The sequence below is a fragment of the Solenopsis invicta genome, chromosome 3, assembly GCF_016802725.1.
Source record: "Solenopsis invicta isolate M01_SB chromosome 3, UNIL_Sinv_3.0, whole genome shotgun sequence".
NCBI classification, from domain to species: Eukaryota; Metazoa; Arthropoda; class Insecta; order Hymenoptera; family Formicidae; genus Solenopsis; species Solenopsis invicta.
The window spans coordinates 20,410,706-20,430,044 of NC_052666.1; the positions used below are offsets into that span (position 1 = coordinate 20,410,706).

The 19,339-nt window shown below is 38.6% G+C and overlaps 1 protein-coding gene and 1 long non-coding RNA gene across 2 annotated transcripts in view; both read right to left on the bottom strand.

The window, feature by feature from the left end:
• Nucleotides 1–275: 275 nt before the first annotated feature.
• The window catches only part of LOC120357067, a 56,931-nt gene continuing 37,867 nt past the window's right edge, over nt 276–19,339 (bottom strand). Inside the window, exon 2 of the long non-coding RNA XR_005574264.1 lies at nt 276–631. This is a non-coding gene — a long non-coding RNA (uncharacterized LOC120357067). The remainder of the gene's footprint in view (nt 632–19,339) is intronic.
• On the bottom strand, nt 9,120–10,479 carry LOC105193147 (elongation of very long chain fatty acids protein 1). Its single transcript, XM_011157496.3, has 4 exons — nt 10,361–10,479; nt 9,939–10,222; nt 9,456–9,752; nt 9,120–9,391 (listed from the first exon to the last, which is right to left on the bottom strand). Exons 1-4 carry the CDS (start codon nt 10,368–10,370, stop codon nt 9,224–9,226), a joined length of 759 nt encoding a protein of 252 aa, XP_011155798.2. The 5' UTR covers nt 10,371–10,479; the 3' UTR covers nt 9,120–9,223.

The following is a 19,339-nucleotide window of genomic DNA, read 5'->3' on the forward strand; positions in this document are numbered from 1 at the left end:
TTGTGCTTTCGCCCATGGCGCAATCAAAACGAGAATCGAATGGCGGTCCGAGTGAGCGCAATTTCACAGGGCATGAAACACTGACTTCATTATCCGGTTGTTAATCCTACGCCATAGACTCCTCTCCTCTCTCTCGCTCCACCTCTCGCCGCGCTGTTAAATTCGAAATCGACGAGCCACCCGTCAATGTAAAACTATAGTTTGAGGTGTTTGTTGGTTGAGGACAGTTTTCGTAATTTTGTTTGTTCAGATTTGTTCAAATAAACTGACAGGTCAGGTATAGATTTAGTATATTGATTGAATATATGTATTAATAGCACACACATAAAATTTAAATCTATATATTATAATAAATTATTTAAGCATGCTCTTATAAAATGAAATGAATAACACAGATAATTATAATTTTCAAGAAACGTATGTGTATCATTATTTAAAATAACTTTACATAAATGTACAATAATTTTACAAAAATAAATTCTACTAAAACTTGCGACAAATAAAATAATGTTGCTCAAAAACATTCTCCATACACATTTTGCTTACTCAATAATGTCGTAAACGCAATATCAACTCAACATATCCCTCGGACTATTATCCTGGACGACGTCACCGCCTTTAGGTTGCTGACCTGTAACATGCGGAAAGGTTGGTTTATTATTTATCAGTCTATCGTATCCCACGACTAAGCTACCCGTACACGTGCTTTTGAAAAATGCAAGCGTTGTCGCGCACAAACTCCCGCGACTATCACCGATTTACTCGCGAAGAGAGGGGAAATGAGTCGAATGAATTCAGGAAATTCCGACCGGCTCGACACTCTTTTCTTCTCTTTCTCTTCTTCCTTTTTATTTTTTTTTTTCCTACTCTTTCCTGTTCTTCCGCGGACTGACCGCAAAGTTGCCGCACGCGAACGGCCGTTGATGCGCGTTCCTTGAGAACGAAACGCGTGCGTGTGACGTTTCGTGCGTACCTGGGTAAGAGGGCCGGTATGTAGGAAGTAATAAGCGGGGTGAATAGTGGCGTATCCATAATGCACAATACCCGTCCTCCCCCTCTACGTTATGCGTTTCCTACCGCGCGCGCTTGACGCTACGATCTTTCGCTCCTTCCCTTCCCGTGGTTCAGCATTACGTCCCGACCTCTCCAACCATCGGCCACCCTTTTCTCGCACGTATTGCGTAAGACTGCACTTACGCGCATTCATCGCGACAGCCGGATTGACCGGGTCAATGCGCTCGGCTGTGCGTGAATGTTGACACGTCGCATCGCGCATGATGATTCGTCGCTGTATTCAACGACGGTGTTTACATCTATGCTTTGATATTGGCCATATATTGACCAATTTCTTTGACATTTGTCAACTGCAGTTGTACAGATAAAAGTTACACAAGAACGCACACGCACGCGCGCGTTATTACGCATTATAAATATTTTAAAGAGAAATAATAGAAAAAAATCTACGTGAAATGCTCCATTGCTTCTTAATTAATTGTTAGAAACAGAGCTGTTGACTTTTGACAAAGAAAAATCATATTATTAAGTAAAAAAAATGGAAATATAAAATTTTTGTTTACGTACTGTCCACAATATTATTGCGTATACGTAGGTGAGATGATGAAAAATGAGATTACATTAAAGGATAAAGTCAAGTAAAGTATATTTCATCAGAGACGACCGAAATGAAGTTCCTGAGGCAACCAGCCACTATTTGATCGCTATTAAATTATTCATTCGAACAGTCCTCTTCGTGTCCTCCTGAAATGTCAGGAGAAGGTTCAAAGCCCGACGGCGCACGGTTACGAATAATAGAACATATAAATCGCATACCGGTTTTGCAAGCACACGTGTATTGAATTTCCGGCCCATGTCTATTTGTAATCGCGCGCGTACTGATGAAAACTCACAAGAAGTAGTCGGAGAATCGCAGACGAGAGAGGAGCTGCGCTTCGTTCAGGACGAGAAAAATTTAATCAGCGCGCCGCGTTATCGCGCGATTATACATATAAATCACCGAGTACGGGACATACATCACCGCGTGACTCGTTGCCAGGCTTACGCACGTCCTATATTCCCGAGAGCACGGGGTGCGAATGAACGATGCTTCCAGAGTGGAGAAGACAGAAGAAGAGGAGAGGAAGAGGAGGAAAGAAGACGTATTCAACGGAGAAAGAGAGGCTCGCCTGCGGTGCGAATAAACGACGTTTCGCGAGTGCACGTAACGAAAGAAGGGAAGGAAGACTGTTCGAATGGGGAAAGAGAGAGAAAGATAATTTAATGCGCATGTGACTCCTTTCGCATGTGAGTGCGCGCTTCTTTCCTCCTCTCTCTCTCTCTCTCTCTCTCTCTCTCTCTCTCTTTCCCTTTCATATTTCATCCGGCCGTTCACCACCGCCTACCCCTTTCCGTCGTAAAGGAGTCTCTCTGTAAAATCCTCTCATCTGAACGCAGCGTACGGTTCAGAGTCCGCGTAAGGATCCGCGTATGTGTTTCACCAGGTCAGGTCAACGACCCATGCGCCCGGCGGGAAGGGAGTGGAGGCGGAGGGCTGAAGAGTGGAAAAGGGGCGAACGAAGGGAGGGATGGCGAAACGCGGTCCTCCAGATATTGCGCCCTCCTGGTGAATGCACTACTCTCCCTGTGCACGATGCGACATAAAAAAAGAGGAAAAAGCGCGCGCGCGCGCACGCTTCGTTGTAGTTTGTGCGTCACGTGCGTGCGCGGAATCGCGCTCGTTGCTGTCTGCATTATTCAATGGTACATTCGCTTCTGCCAACCCGAAGAAAGCAGCATGATGCTTCCGTGCGTCGACACGATGCGTTAGGCGACGCGAGGTAATTATTCTCTCTCCTTGAAATTTGAATGCAAGGCAGAACGCGCAATGTCCAACGTCGTTACGGTATTATTTATTTTAGAGCGTTTTCAACACAGGTCACGTATTAACAGCAAACGAGGTGGAACTTGTGCTTCAAGATCTGAATATAATGCAAAAAATGTGAAAGTCAAATTGGATAATGAACGGCGCGTTCGCCGCTGGTCTGACGTTGCAAACGCTGAGAGTAAATCGTAATAAGCGAATGAAAGGAAAAATATCATAAATATTTTATATCCCCATTTCAACGTATTAATATCTCATTATTTTATCGCGATTAGAATCGTTTTGATCAACGACGAATGAAGTCCTCGATGAATCTGCCCCAATTGAGGTGGGTCTTATCAATCACCAATTTTAAACCGCACCCTCTGGGAAGCAAACAGGTGCACGTGCCTTGATATCGTCATCACATACATATATGTGACGAAATAGAGATACTATAGAAAATGAAATTCTGTTGCAAATATCAGAAGCAAATTTTGCATACATGTCATATTATTATTAATAAATTAAAAAATTTTATATTTGAGCGCACAAATTTTCTATCAGAGCATGATATTTTCCTCGATCGGTTTACTTTAAGATAGTTATATGCGGAAACGTATTAATAGAGATGTGAGTTCAATATCACGACATTCTAATCTCTTCAGTTGAAGTTGTTTGTTCGACCAGATGACCGGTCGTTAGCGCGTGTATGTGTATTCTACGAGTGAGCCGACCAAGATCCCTTTCATCCCTCTAAAGCGGCCGGATTGAACGCGGAACGGCGCTTTTCGAAAACGAGACGCATCGAGTGAGAACACACACTCTCTCTCTCTCTCTCTCTCTCTCTCTCTCTCTCTCTCTCTCTCTGGAGAGACGCGACGCATCAAGCAACATGAAAAGCAGCATGGTCAAAGGAAAAGAGGCAGAGTGGATTGGGTGGAAATACGAAGGAGTGGGACTCGGTTCGAAGGCGTGGCGTGGGCGCCTGTGGGTGCCCCCGACGAATCACTTCTCGAATCGACTACATTCGCTTTCGTTCTGACTCACATTTCAAGCTTCCCACCGCGATGGCCCTTCGGGACATGACACGGTGGCGATCCCAGCCGTCGCGAAAGGAAATGCGGATCTAATATTTCGCATACGCCCTGCGTTTCTACATGATTGGTACTGAATGGAGAACACCTTTCGACGGAATGCAATATGTGAGGGCAACGAGTACGTTCGTAGCTTCGATTCGAATTCTATGCTATTACGAATGTATGATATTGAGAATGATTGTGCGTTTCCACGCTTTAATATTGTTGCGCCGTACGCGTACGAAGATAACTGTGTAAAAAAAAGTTAAAGTGGAAATATCTGGATAATTGTAAATTGATTGCATACCTTACGCCAAAAGGAATATCTGATAATTAATTTTTAGATACAGACAGACGATACCGTGGATGTACGACCCAAAACACACGGATAATTGGAATTCCTGATATATGTCGTACTGATCGACGGCAACATAATGCAGAGAATGTGCGAGCGAGGAATTGCGGTATTCCATTAGTGAGCGTTTTACTATCCTAATGCACGATAATCTCGCGTGTATGCGTCAAGCTGAAATGGTTACGTAAGTCCACGTGCTGAAAGCATTAGCATTCAATACGTCGAAAAACATTGAACGAAAAAAAAAGGAATAGCATTTTGGTGTAAGAATATTTTCAGGTAATTAAAGTACTCGTGACAATCGTGTGTTATTAAGATTAGAGTATTGACAATTATTAAAATTGACGTACATAATAAAGACTAATGTATATTTAATTCGTTGCAACTATCGCAAGAACCGGTTATTTATCGTAATATCCGCCGTTCCATCAAGAACAATTCTCAAACCGTGGCGAGCTCGCCGACGACATCTTTCACGACGTGACGAGCAATAAATCGACGTGGAAAAAAGAAACTTAGTAGGTTGATACGAGGTTGGCGAACCGGTTTCGGGTTACGTTTAATGCAGATGCGCCGGGACCCCCTACGAAATCTTGTAATGAAACGATTTAGACGCGGAATCTACACCTAAATCGAGTGCTGGCGAGCTTTTCTTTCGCGACCGGTAGAAATAAAGACTGATCCTCTCCTTCAAAAGAACGTCACGAGCCTTTTCAAGTTCGTGCAGCGACATTGTTGACAACTTGGTGCAATCATAAGGGAAAGGTAATATCGCAGCCCCCTAGAGTTCCCTCAGCTGTCGACTCTGCTTCGTATTGGCTAGCTGTAATACTGACTCGCGCGCAAACTAAAAATAAAATTTGATGGTCACTGGTGGACGTTGAAAAAAAATTAGAAGAGTCTAATTTTACGATATCCGTTCAATAAAAAAAAATCATGCAATTTCTCAAATTTTATTAAAATCCCGATGAGCAGTTGTAGGCGTTGAAAGAAAATTGTACAAAGAAGCATAATATAAGAGGATGAGTGGAACTTTTGTAGGATATGGTATCGCCTAATTCTATTCGTATGCAGCGTCAGAAGTCTTTCCTCGAGTATTCGCGGAGAGGAACGAAACGATCGTCTGCGTTTCTGCCGGCGTGACAAATCGCTAGCCGCGGTATCGTTTCGCGGCGACAACGCAACTATTCCATTAAAATTCGCAGCGGTGGCGGCGGCGAACGATAACGACGTCGGAGGTATAGCCGGTGCCGCACTCCGTCGCGGCGTCGTCGCCGTCGTCGTCGCGTAGTCATCGGTGGCGGCGCCGGCTAAGCGCACGCGAAAGTTTCGTCCGTCGCGATGCGCGACGTGACACGTCGCACGTCGCGGCGCTGCTTCAACCGTCGGCGAGATTATATGCGGAATCCGTACCTCGGCGATAAACGGGTTTCTATAGGCTCGTGCGAAATACCGGATGGCTTGACAAGAGCAATTTATCATGCTCGATCTGTATTTGCATACGTCGTCGGAGAGCCCCGTCGCTCATGCCCGCCGCGACATCACATAGTCGAGTGCCTTTTGAAATTTGCGTGTTTGCGAATACGAGGCTGCTCTCTATCTCTCTCATTCTCTTTCACTCCTGTTCCTCCCGCCGCACTCCCGTTCGTTCCACCTTCCGTGCTACGCACGCACACACGGCGATCGCCCTCTGAACTTGGCAAACCCACCCTCTTTCTCTCGCTCCGCAGCTCATCGCTTCAAACGTCCCCGACGAATGCTTGCGAGCTTCTGTTCGAGACAAACGATGCGCGAGATATGAATTCGTGCGCGGGACTTAACTCGATCGTATCGAGGGACCTCCGCCACCGCCGCTGCCACCGCCGCGTTGGTAATCGCGGGACTGCCGGACGCTGAAAGAGATCCATCTATATTCTATAGCGTCCGTCTGCGGTGTCGAGAGAACGTCCGACGACCCGTAAATTCAGTTACGCGTAGGTGCCGTATTTGCTTCTCATCAGACCCACCACCCCTCGTTCGCACGAACGGATGAAGCGATGAACGAGCGATGAAGCAACTTGGAAAACGATGAACAGACAGGCTAACTTGGGTAGATCATATCGGGACTATATTTCACATTTCCGTTTACACCCGAGAGATCTTAAGCCCCTTCTATCTCTTCTATACGCGGCACGACCAGAGCGTCCAGTTTTCTCTCTCGATCAGAATATGTCTAGAGAGCTCGAAGCTCTAGGGCCACAGTGGTCACGCCTCTTTTCAAACGGCCGCCAGGCACAATCTTCGATACAGATAAGTCATGTCCGTCATTTTTCAACACTCGCGCGCCCGATTCTCCCGGAGAATCCTTCCCTCTTTCAACGGTCACACCGGCAATATCGGACGGGCGAACGCGTACGGTGACGATTTCTCATCGGCCGCACCGCCGGACTTTTCCAGCGACGCGAGTTTTATCTCGCGCTTCCACCCTTAATTTGATTAATCGACGAGGATCTTGACCCTCTACGGTGGCATTAATCACCGTCCGGTCGTATGCATACATGGCCGCGGCATTAGGAGCGCCACGTCGGGAGACGCGGACGCGGATGGTCTCGCCATTTGTTAGAACCGCTTGTTTAGAGAGAAGCTTTACACACTCGACCGGCTCTTCCGCCTCGGCGCGCGGATATTAATGGCGGATTAATTCGGCGGAGGTACATCTTCGATGTTACGTGAGAGACTCGTACAAGTTAGGCTCGTAGTGTATCTCGTCATCTGCCTGCAAACTTTTTAGTTGCCGTCACTGTGGCTCAATACCTTTTGAAATTACAATTAGGTTATATATATTTTTTTTTTTTTTTTCTCTTAGAGATCCTTATTTCATAGGCTTAGAAAGGATCAATCAAAAAAGACGTGAAAAACTTAAAGTTGAAACCTATTTAAATAAAAAATAAAGCAACTTAAATATTATAGTTTAATTCATTACGGAATAGTCGATCGTAATGTATATTTTACAAAGTTGTATTTTGATGAATTGTATTTAAAAAAAAAACGAAGGAGAGAAAGGGTTGGAAAGAGAGAGGGACAGTAGGAGAGAAAAAAAATTTTATCGCAGACATGTTATCTTTTGCATAAAAACAATTTTTAAAATTACACAATTAACTAGTAATACTCGTGCAATGTTTAATGCAAACACACATGCATTTGTTTCTATTTTCTTACATTTTATATAAGATCTTATCTCTCCTTATCTCTTTTCCCTTTTATTTTTTTTTACATTAATTTTTTTACAGTGGAAATAAATAATGTCGCATGCATATTATTGTGGTTTTTAATGTTACTTGCAAATTTTTTTCGCGTTATTTTATCTGCATCGTCGAAGCGCGACTTGTTACATTAACGCATATGATGATGTCAGCGCGACACGACCACCTGCAAGAGCAGCAGGCGGGCAAAAACGGCCGATTAGAAAAGACTCACTCGCTATTGCGAGGCGCTAAACGTTCGCCCTGATTTCGAGTCGGTGGCAGACCCCTGCTGCCGGAGGGTCGCAGGTCTTGATTTACTAGCTGTTTATACCCTTTCCAACCCCTGGGGCCTGCATTATAACCGTATTTATACTAATAGCCTCGCCCAGAGTTGCGCTAGGTTCACAGGTCTAGGTGTGATTTACTGACAATGTTGTCGCTATTAAACGCGACGGCGAGAAAAATAAAAAAGCAGCACAATAGCCGTGTGTACGCGGACCAAAGGGTAGCGACAATGACGTTCGGCTATTACCTGTCAGCCATGTAAGATTATGACTTCCGTCTCAAAGAACATCGAAAGGAGGAGAAGCTTTTGGAAGTGTCGAAATAAGCAGCTAACTGTTGATGGAAATTAAACTACGTCCGTTTAAATATCGTATATCACTGTCTGCGAAGAAAAAAAGGAACTCCCAATGATCTGAATAATAAACGTAAAATCAAAGTATCTGTGTGTACGATGCAAATCCATATCAAAATATCTTTGTGATCCTATTTCAATACGCACGATGTATGATCGACTTAAAATCGACCCTTAGTAGTATCTGTCACGCATAATTAGAAATTAATTTACGATTGAAACTGTTGAGCGGTGGACGATATAATCTCCTCTAGAATAAATTGGCGCGACGCTTTGTCAACGAGGCGGCGAAAGATTGAGCTATTCTTCCGCAGGATCGATAAATCAGAAAGTTCTGGAGGATGTCATCGGAGATATAGAACGGTCGAGCGGTACGCGAGCGATTCGAGCGAATGGATGGATGCATGGAAGGAAGGAAGGAAGGAAGGAGGAAGGAGGAAGGAGGAGCCGTGGTGCAGGGATCTCTCCAGTAACAGGATGTAATTATGATGGGTGAGATACGTCACGCATAACCCCCGTATTGACGTCCACAAATCACGCTGCAAGGCCGGCCATGCGGTATCTCGCGCCACTCGAGGGACTACGATCCTCAAACTCAGACGGCCTAACGCGACACTAAATCCAGAATTATGTACGCCGCTGCGCGTGTAGACATCGACGTGGACGCGCGGGATCTCCCGAGGATTCGCCGTGTCAAACGTGGGAAATGTGACGCTCGCGAAATTAGCACTTAAGGCGCACTCGTGAGATACTATCACCTGCACGACGAGGCTAGAATGCACGATACTGGAGTGTGCAGCACGTGCACGCAGACTCAAAGTACGATTATTTACCTTGCAACTTTCGAGATGTTCTCTTACATGCAAGATGCAACTCTTCATGCACGAAACATCATTCTATGCTACTTCATCGTTGTACATGATGAATGGATGTATAGGAAGATTGTGGGATAATAAACACATATGCGTACCCACCTACACATTTAATATTTTATTACAGCAAATATAAGGAGAACGATTTTATTCAGTTAACAACACTCACTTAACAACATTAATAATCTTTACTTCATAATCAGACTACTTTCGACTTCTTATAAGAATTATAATAAAAATTGGCAAATAATAACAAGTTCGCAGTGCCATGAACAATTGATATAATAGAGAGAAACTTCATAATTTCATTATCGCAAGTAGGATAAATACCTTGCAAACAAACTGCCATCAAAAATGCGATATGTACCTAGTTTAATAAGAGCAATATTTAGTATGGATGAATATATCAATGAATTAGATTCAATGCTTACCATTTGCATAAAAGTAAGCCACTTCTTATACGGTAAAAGTCTTGGTTGTATATTTTGGAAAGTACTCAAATAAAAATAGGAATACATTATGACGTGTACAGAACAATTTAATGTCAGCATCAGCATTATAAAACTATAGGAGTATCTCAGTGACAGCCAAACGTAGTATACAGTGACTACATGATGGTATGTGTGTAAAAATGAGACTTGATGGTCTTTTTTCCTTAAAACAAATACTATAGTTTCAATGAGATCAATTAACTTCATCAATAATCCCCACCATATAATTTGAAGTAGCTGCAATAAAAAAATGTTTTAAATTAAATCTATTTATCGTTGCTATTCCAATTGTATTAATCTTTGCAGAATTATATTATTCGTGATATTCAAACGTTCAATTTTTCGATATTACTATTAGTTAATTTAATGCACTAATTTAAATCAAGACTGTCCCTTAGCTTTAACAATTTAAAAGTTTAGTACCTCTTCAGTGTTACTACCGCAAAGTTCATCAAATGGCACGCAGTACATCCACACGACAGCGAATGGTTTACCTTTTGTCACGAAATTAAACACTAGCAAAAAATTTCCAATAATTTGGAAAAGATTGTAACCCTGCATAAATGCTTTACACGAGTACGGTTGTCTATTTTTCATAAATCGTGGACCAGCAAAATAGACGACGAATAGATAAACTAGCGATATAAAAATTATTAACATTGGTGAAGATACAAATAGCCATTTTACCGTTCGTACATCTGTAAAATCTATATAATATAAATTAATACAATTTTGGGAGAAAAAATAATAAGGAAACTTTGTAGTATTCTTTAATTTTTTGTAATAATTTTCTAAAAAAAGATTTTAAAGCTTTAAAATTCCTTTGATCTACATTTAAAACTTACTTGTCATCATTTCTGGAATATAATGATCAAATCTGACAAGTTGAGATAAGTTTCAGACTTAACAAGTGTTTCTCTTATGATTGCTCACATAAAACTAAGTGATAGCATAACAAACTACAGTTTTAAAATCATCAATGCCATGAATATTTATAATAGCTTTACATACGTAAATATGTAAAGTTATTAAATAGATAGACTAGCGATATAAAAATCATTGATATTAGCAAAGATGCAGATGACCACTTTACCATTCGTGCACATGTAAAATCTATATAATACAAATTAATACAATTTTTTGAGAGAAAAAAATAATAAGGAAACTTTGTAGTATTCTTAGGAGCAGCCAATTGTATGGTTTTCAATCGAACAATCCAGTTTTGAAGACTTTTCCAATGTCCGATTATGAAGAGTACAATTGACCATAATTATGCAATATACACCCACATCACAAAATTATAATTTTTTGTTGTAGTTATTAGGTAGTCCGTACATTTTTCTACATTAAACAAAAAAAATTCGAGCCTAATATGTACTTAAAATTAATACAAAAAGTTTTTAAACACAAATAAGTTAAAAATAGGCTAATAAGAATCAGCGTGTGTAGGAAGTGCGCAATCACACGTATTAATATACAATCATTTCTATTACAATCGAACTCGACACATTTCGACTCACTTTGGACTCACCTTCAACGTAACCGCTATAATACCAAAAGTCGTAAATATAAAGTTAAAAAAAGATGCAGTATTTTGACGCATTTTGCAGCCAGCGTAAATTAACAATTAATTAGTGCAGGATTCTCAAAATTTAAACACAATTAAATTAGAATTGAGGCTAATGAGAGTCAATGCGGGTGAAAAGTGTACAATCACACGTATTAATATACAATCATTTATTCATTTCTATTACAATCGAACGTTTCGACTCACTCCCAAAATGAGTAAATGTAGTAATTAATTGTTAATTTACGCTGGCTGCAAAATGCGTCAAAATACTGCATTTTTTCCAACTTTATATTTACGACTTTTGTTATTATTACGGTTACGCTGAAGGTGAGTCCAAAGTTAATTAAAACAATTCTATAATAGGAATAAATAAATGATTGTATATTAATACGTGTTATGATTGCGCATTTCCTACCCGTGCTGATTCTCATTAGCCTATTTCTAATTTAATTGTTTTTAAATTTCGAGAGTCCTGAACTAATTAATTATTAAAAAGTTTTTATTGACAACTTTTTTCAAGAAATACTAATTTTGATCTCAAACTCGAAAATTATGGAGATTAGTAAAATTGATTTCGTGGAGTTTTTTTTTACCTAGGATGCAAAGTTTAATTTTAAGAGAAAAATTATATTTTCGTTGATGGTTTTTTTTATATGCGTAAAGGGAGTTAAATTAAATTTTTCAAGTTTATAACTTTTTATTTATCTATCTGATTATAAGAAATTATAATAAACTAAATTAAAGAAGACAACATTTTAAAAAATAGGACAACAGAACTTCTAAAACTTAAAGATAAAAACAATTCAATCCAAACGGCAGTTCTCAAAAATGATATCTCGATCTTATTCTGTTTCGGCCAATTTTTAAGAATTAAGATTGTCAACAAAAATTTTAAAGGAAAAATTAACTGTATTTGTTTTAACTCCATTTTCCAGACAAATTTAAAATTTTAAGAGAGATCTAATCGACCAAAGAAAAGTTGGTGACCAAAGCAATACTATAAGTGACATGTAAATATACAAAACATTTCTGTCTGTACATGTTTTATTATCGTGATTAAACATTTATGTATACCATATCAGTACAAAATTATCTTTTCAAAAAAAAGTAAAAAAAGGTGCCAATTTATGTGTGTGCGCGCGCACCTTATCTTTAATTTTTTTTAAAAACTCAAGTGGTACTATTTTTTAATCCAACCTAAATGTATTTTTTCCAAAAAATGTATGAAATCTTTAAATTGTGCCAATTATAAAGAGAATATATTGCTGTTTGAAATAACTGCTGTACTACTTTTAACGAATAAAATGCAAGTGATATTATATTTGTTTTTTAAGTAAAACCCAAGTAGCGGTATCTTTAATTCCTTTTTAAATAAAATTCAAGTGATACTGTCTGTGTATTTTTATTGAAACATTTTTCTGTTCTAACCTAAGTGGATGTACTTAATTTAAAAAAGTTTCAATGAAATATGTAACATTTAATCTCAAAGAATTAAAGAGGAAACAGAAATGAGAATGTTTTATTAAAATAAAAAATTTTTAAACTACAAAAAATTGGCGCTGCTAAATGTCTAAATATAATCTAAATAATGTTGTAAAAGATCAGCGCCAATTTTTTGTACTGAACAAGATTCGCTTGGCGACGATAATGACGTATCTTACATGTAAAACATGTATATTGGACTTTGCGTCGCGATATCTCCGCTCGTAGGACACGGAGAGAAAAAATAAAAACACTTTTATTATGCAATTCATCACCAAACTATCGATTGAGACTACTCAGACCTTGATCGGTTCAGCCGTTACTGAGATCTGATAACTCGTTAATGCTTGAAATCGCTGCCTCGCGTAAAAGAGGCGCGGATTTTTCTCGCTTTGCGTTTTTTATCTTTCGTTTAAATTGGCACGAGACGCGATCGCACCTCTTGATCTAAATTTCTAAATAAAAAGTAAATACTATACTAAAAACAGATTTGCATTTGCGCAAATGCAAATCTGTTTTTAGTATAGTATTTACATAAATATTAATTTTAATGATAACGAAAAAACGCATAAATGTATATTTATAATAGAATTTTTATTGACTCTATGCTAAAACGAAGATAAATGAAATAAAGTTTCAAACGGAGGATCTTTTCAAATACCTCCAAAAAATCGTAAATTTCATGAAATATTTCATATTATTATGCTCTAGTAGATCTATATTTTATTAAATTCAATGAATCAATTAATTTATACTTGCTATTTAAGCGGCACGCAGATACAGGAAAGCTGAAGCTAGCCTAGATCTTACAATTTATGCGTGATTTTCTCTGTCGCCTCATTGCGCAGCGTCCTCCATGCAGAACGTGAATATGTTGCGGCGTCGTTCGCAGACGCGAGCTGTTCAATCGTCGCGGATAATTGCATTTGCGTGATGCGTCGATGCAACGCGAATGTGTCTCGGTGGCCGTAGGCGCCACGAAGCATCCGGAGGCTGTCCGGGACTTCCGCCTCGCCGGATGCACCCACGGCTCTACTAGTCCTCCTACCCCCTTCCCCGGGTCCCTTTAAATTCCCTTCGATAATGCCGCGTTCCTATGCGGCTCCGGCCATTAACTGCGATATAGCGGACGATCACGTGACGTAACCGTGGGTAACATCAAAGCCAAAGGCATAGTTGCACCCCAGGGACGGCCTATGACGTTAGCCTATCTCGCTGCAGCTCGCTGCCTGCAACTGCACCGCCTCGAGGCGTCGTCGACGTTACCGTCCGTCCTCCTGCCGTACAGTTGGCTCGAAATTTCGGCTTTAACGCTTAACCACTTTCCAAATTGTCGAGACACACGTGTGCGCAGTTACTGTAGCTACAAATTATTTAGTCAACACGTCCTTCTGTAATGGGAACTTGCTTTTGCACAATATAACTTTTGCGACATCAGCCAGAAATGTGTAACAATGTTTATAGGCGTTCTACAAAAAATAATTGATCATAAATATTAGTTGTTTTACGTAGATATTAGTTAATGCTCAACAATCATAATTGCATCTTGCGTTAACCAATACTTATGATCAATAATGTGATAAAATTTTTTTGTAGAATGCATATAAATATTCATGCCCAATGTCGCAAAGTTATATCGTATGTGCTACACGATGCATGTCATGAACGAACTTCAACGTGTGAGCGGAAGTCGAGAAGTCTCTAACCAAAAAGAAGTACAATTGATATATTCCGGAACCTACAATCAAACATCCGCACGAAGGAAGTAGCAAAGAAATAGAGAGACGCTCTTACATACTACTTACGTGCTCCACACTAGCTTTCTTCCTTCCACCCTTTCCTGCCTTCATTGCGAACGACGAAAAAGTTTCACGGTATTTAAGCAAGTTGTGCACAAAATAGTAACGAACCGTCAACCATATGTCGCCTACTACACAATGTAAAACCGCCCTGCGGGACTTCATAATCGCTCTCGTCCCAATTTGTTCCGTTCTGATTGCTCATGGGACTGACCTGGGATAACCATTACTTACATGGTTCACTTGCTCTACATATTGTGTGTCTACGACATGTTATTTTCTTAAGGCTTCTAAAGGGTGAATAGAGAAAACATCGATTCTTCGGAATCCTATATTTTATAACTTTACGTAACAAATTTTTTTTTTAAGATGATCAAACAAAATAAAAATTTATAATTTAAAGATTTTGCTTGTCAATTAATTGCATTTACTTTTTGAAAAATTAAAAAAAATTGTTTGTATTCTTTTTTGATAAAGATTAAATTATATAATTATTACAAGTAAAACTTATATTTATATCTCACGGCACGTGCTGCAAGCATTATATAAATATTAAAAGTAATATTTATATAATACTTGCAGTATGTTTTATGATTACGCAAGTATAATCACTAATGAAGAGGAGCTTAAAAAAACAGAAAAAAAAATTCCAGAACAAGTGCAAAGAAGCAGGGGAAAAATAGAAAACACAGCAGGAAAGGAGGAAGCGGTGCAGGCGCGCGAGCGAGCGTTTTCGCGACAATAGACAGGATGTGCGAAGGGTTACCATTGCAAATCACAATAGCGACCGCAAAACGCGAATGACAGGTTGAATAGACGTGGCTAGAGAAGCGAGTCCTGACGGTAACCTATTATTACCGGGATCTCTTTTATACGGGCTATTCTGTGGGAAAACCACGCTCCCTAAGAACGGTTTTTAATTCATCAATAGGATAGAAATACCGCATCCTCGTCTTGTAGATTTTCTTTTTTCTTCTTTATTTTTTTTAAATTCCCTAGGTTTGATAAATACAAATATACAATATGCACGACTATAGATCACGTAACGTAATATAAACACGTATCTATATAAAATGAAGAAAATCTACATGAGTCAACTGTTATATTTATTTAATAAAAATTTATTTATTCGAAATGAGAATTACATTTAGATGTCTGTATGAACATTTAAAGAATAATATCAAAATCAAAAAATTTAAATTACAAAAACTCCGGTCTTTCTCGACATGTACTCATTTGCATAAAATTGAGATCATTACACGTATTCGCTCTTATTCCACAATTCCTATTCAAATTGCGAAGAATAATATTTGCTCAGCACTCCTTTGTTCGAAGATCATTCTGTGCAAGCACACGTTTCCAAATTCAAGTTCTGTAAATAGTATTTATCTTTTATTACGAATGTTTTATCCGTTGAATTAATTTTTTTAACTATCTGTCGAATTTTATTCTCGTGATATTACTCGTCTGCAAACAAGTGGACTTGTGTGAGAAGACTGAAAATGAAATAGTCCGACAATAAAATATATCTGCTCGTCTCTTTCCTTCCATTCATGCGTCGTGACATTTTCGTCGGCGTTGTAGAGCTGAAGGCTCAGGTGTGTCGACATTTAATTTGAAACGCTTCCGCGCGGAACACACGATGCTAATCGCCGTCCAAAAGTCAAAACTCGCTTTGTTCGCGCGAAGGACAGGAAGGGTAGGAAATATTATTAAAGAGCGTCGTCTGTGCAAAACCGACTACGGGAGCGAGCGTGATAATACTTGGTGACACGCCATACGTGAACGGATGGCGCATCATCGCGGAAAATTGTGGACCCGAACCTGAAACCCTGCAATATTCCACCACGCAGCCAGGTACTCCGCCTGATTACCAAGCAGCACGTGCCGTGAGATATAATGCCGTCTCCATTTGCCAAGTAGCCGGCGATATAATGCCGCGAAATCGCTTCGCCGTTAATTCACCATCCGCAGTCACGTACGCCTGAGTTATCCCGCCACGATACCGTCAGGGATTTCCGTAAGGGAGTATAGATGGTATTCATCACAGACTATCGAGAATAAATCACTTGCGTCAACGACATCTCGAATTTCTTTTTACACAATTTTTTTCGTAGGCATATTATGTTACAATTTATATGCAGATACTAGTGTAGCGCAAGAGTACAGTATTAATTTAAAATAAATTGCATATTTAATTTAAAATGAATTTTATATTTATCAGTATATAATTATTATATAATTTACATCGTGACATGCGTGATATTTTGATTTGCATATTTCGCATTGCAAAGAAAAAGGACTTAAATATGCATCTTTAAAATATGAGAAGTAGCAGCATTACTAAAGTGATTATCAATTACGTATTAGTTGACAACAATCTTATCAAAAAATCTATAACAATGTTATCTTCATTCATGCTTTTTACCATGAATGAGTCACATCGTCACAGCATTATAACTTTAATAATAGCGCGATTCTAAGCAGCATTGTTGGCGCATAACATTATTGGTAGACGTTAGAAAGGTACACAAATGCACTCCATACACAGTTATTACTCCTCTCTCTTCACCTCTTCTCCTCTTCCTCTTTCTACTGCAGACTTACGAGCCTTCGGGGCACTTGGATAACAGCCATTACGGTTTATAATACAGTTCTGCGCGGAATAGCAGTTGGCGCAATACGAGCCACGGGAAGAGATAACACTGATTTCATTAGCGCAAATGAACTCGCATCACGGCACTCGGCCCGGCCGTTCGTCTGATTAAAAGTCATAAAAGTTTTCGGTCCGCGTCCCGCTTTCCTTCATACGTACGTGCACGCGAGAATACGTCACGCTGACAAATGATCATCGCGTATCAAACGACATTCTCCAGAGTCGCCAGAATACCCGTGTATCCTCGAAAATTGAACAGCCGCGTTCTTCATGGCCTCGACAGTCTCGATAATAGCTAACGACGATAACGTATCGTAGAAAAAACGATGTAATCGAAAAAAAGTTGACTCGTACAATTTATACACAACTAATATATATATAAATGAATCGTATAGATAGATTTGTTATTATATCTTTGTTATTTTAAATATTCAAATATAGTAATGTATGTACATACTGTCCGCGCCATTTATTCTTGACTTATTATTTTCCTGTTATTTTCTTTATAATGTTTAAAAAAGATTATATTGTTATTATTAATACAAATATATGTATAAGATGTTATATTATATATTCTTGACATGTATGATAAAGACGTGTATTTTCGTATACATTTTTAGATTATTATGATATTTCACATTTTATGACGTTATATTAACAATATGACATCAGTATAATCGTACTTTTATGTGAGATATTGGAGTAAGTCATTTTAAATGCGTATGAAAATTCAATTTAGAATCAAAAATTCTAATACAAAATATCCATCGTAATAATTTTAATCTTCAATGACTCCCAGATAAACTCTGATATCAATAACTTTTTGAAATGAAATAATTATATATTGTTCTTCGGTTCATGAATGATTCAGTTAATATTAATTTTAATTACTAATGATTTTCAACTTAATCTTTTAATTGCAACCATGAATCAAAACAGAATCTAAATTTATAATATCTACTCGTAACATTTTAATTATTACATACAAAACGTAAAAATATTTCTGGTTACGTTTCTGTTAAAGAAGTCTAACATGTATTTTAAGATGTATCTTAACAAGTAGCTGTTACACGTGAATTTTACATATAGAAAAATTGCTGAAATGAAATAGTTGTAACAATCTATTTTATAATAAATAGTTAGAATAAATTAATTGTAGTAAAAGCAACCCCCCCTCCTTTAATTTTTATTAACGTATATATTATAAAAAAAATACATATAAAAAATAAATATATTATAGAAAAACTAATAATTCGATATGGCTTAGTGATGTCTTTAAAATTATAAATCTGAATTATTTTTTATTATTCTATTCGTTTTATTTCTTTTCAAACAAAGTTTATAGTAAGTAATATAAATACATCGATAGTGATAATATGTGAAACTATCTTATTGTTATATAAACATAATTTATCGTTTTTAATCGTTTAATGAGCTATAGAAAAAGATATTGGAATTACGACTGAATTTGTAAATGCAGCTGCACGAGTTCAATGAAATGAAAAGGAGGCGGAACGCTGATGGAAAGTAAACGATAAAACGACGTGAGGAAAAAGAAGCGAAAGATTGAACCGCGAGACACTTTGAATAATATTCCAATTCAAAGTCCGTGAGGAAACGAATTTCATATTTCTCGCGTTTCGTGCACCGAAACTGCACCAGCGGTGCCAGCCAGTCGGTCTAGTTTTCTTTATTCGTGTACAAACGAGAGAGATATAACGAACACCTTTGTGAGACGCGCGAAAATATTCTATCTCATTCGCACTTAAATGCATATGATTAACAACAATAGCTAAACAAAATTTAAAAAACCAGCTTTATTTTACAATACATTACAATTTCAAATAATAGTAATTTCTTTTCTTTTTAAAAATTTATCTCGTATTAAAATACTAGTATATATATTTTTCTTCGGCGCATAACGATAACGACAGCCATTGGGAACTGATGATAAGACTTCAATCTCACGAATAAATGTACCGTTCTTGTCGGTAGGAGATAATCATAGGGATGACCACTAAAACGTAATCGCTCTAGTGGGTTTGCATACGCAAAACTGCCGATTACACGGTCCACGATAAGTGTGCACTTCTGACTCTTCTTTGGTCTGTGAAACCATATTCGACAGTAATTAACTGTAATTAATGGTAATTAGACCAACGACAAGAAAGGGTCGGCGTCACCACCTTTTCCCCTTTCGTACGACCTCCGTCAGTGGGATAGGTCAGCACGCCCTTTCGCGCGTGCTAATGCCATATTACCTTCTCCTACGGCTAATGGATCATACTCTTATCCGTGCACTATTCCGTCGTACACA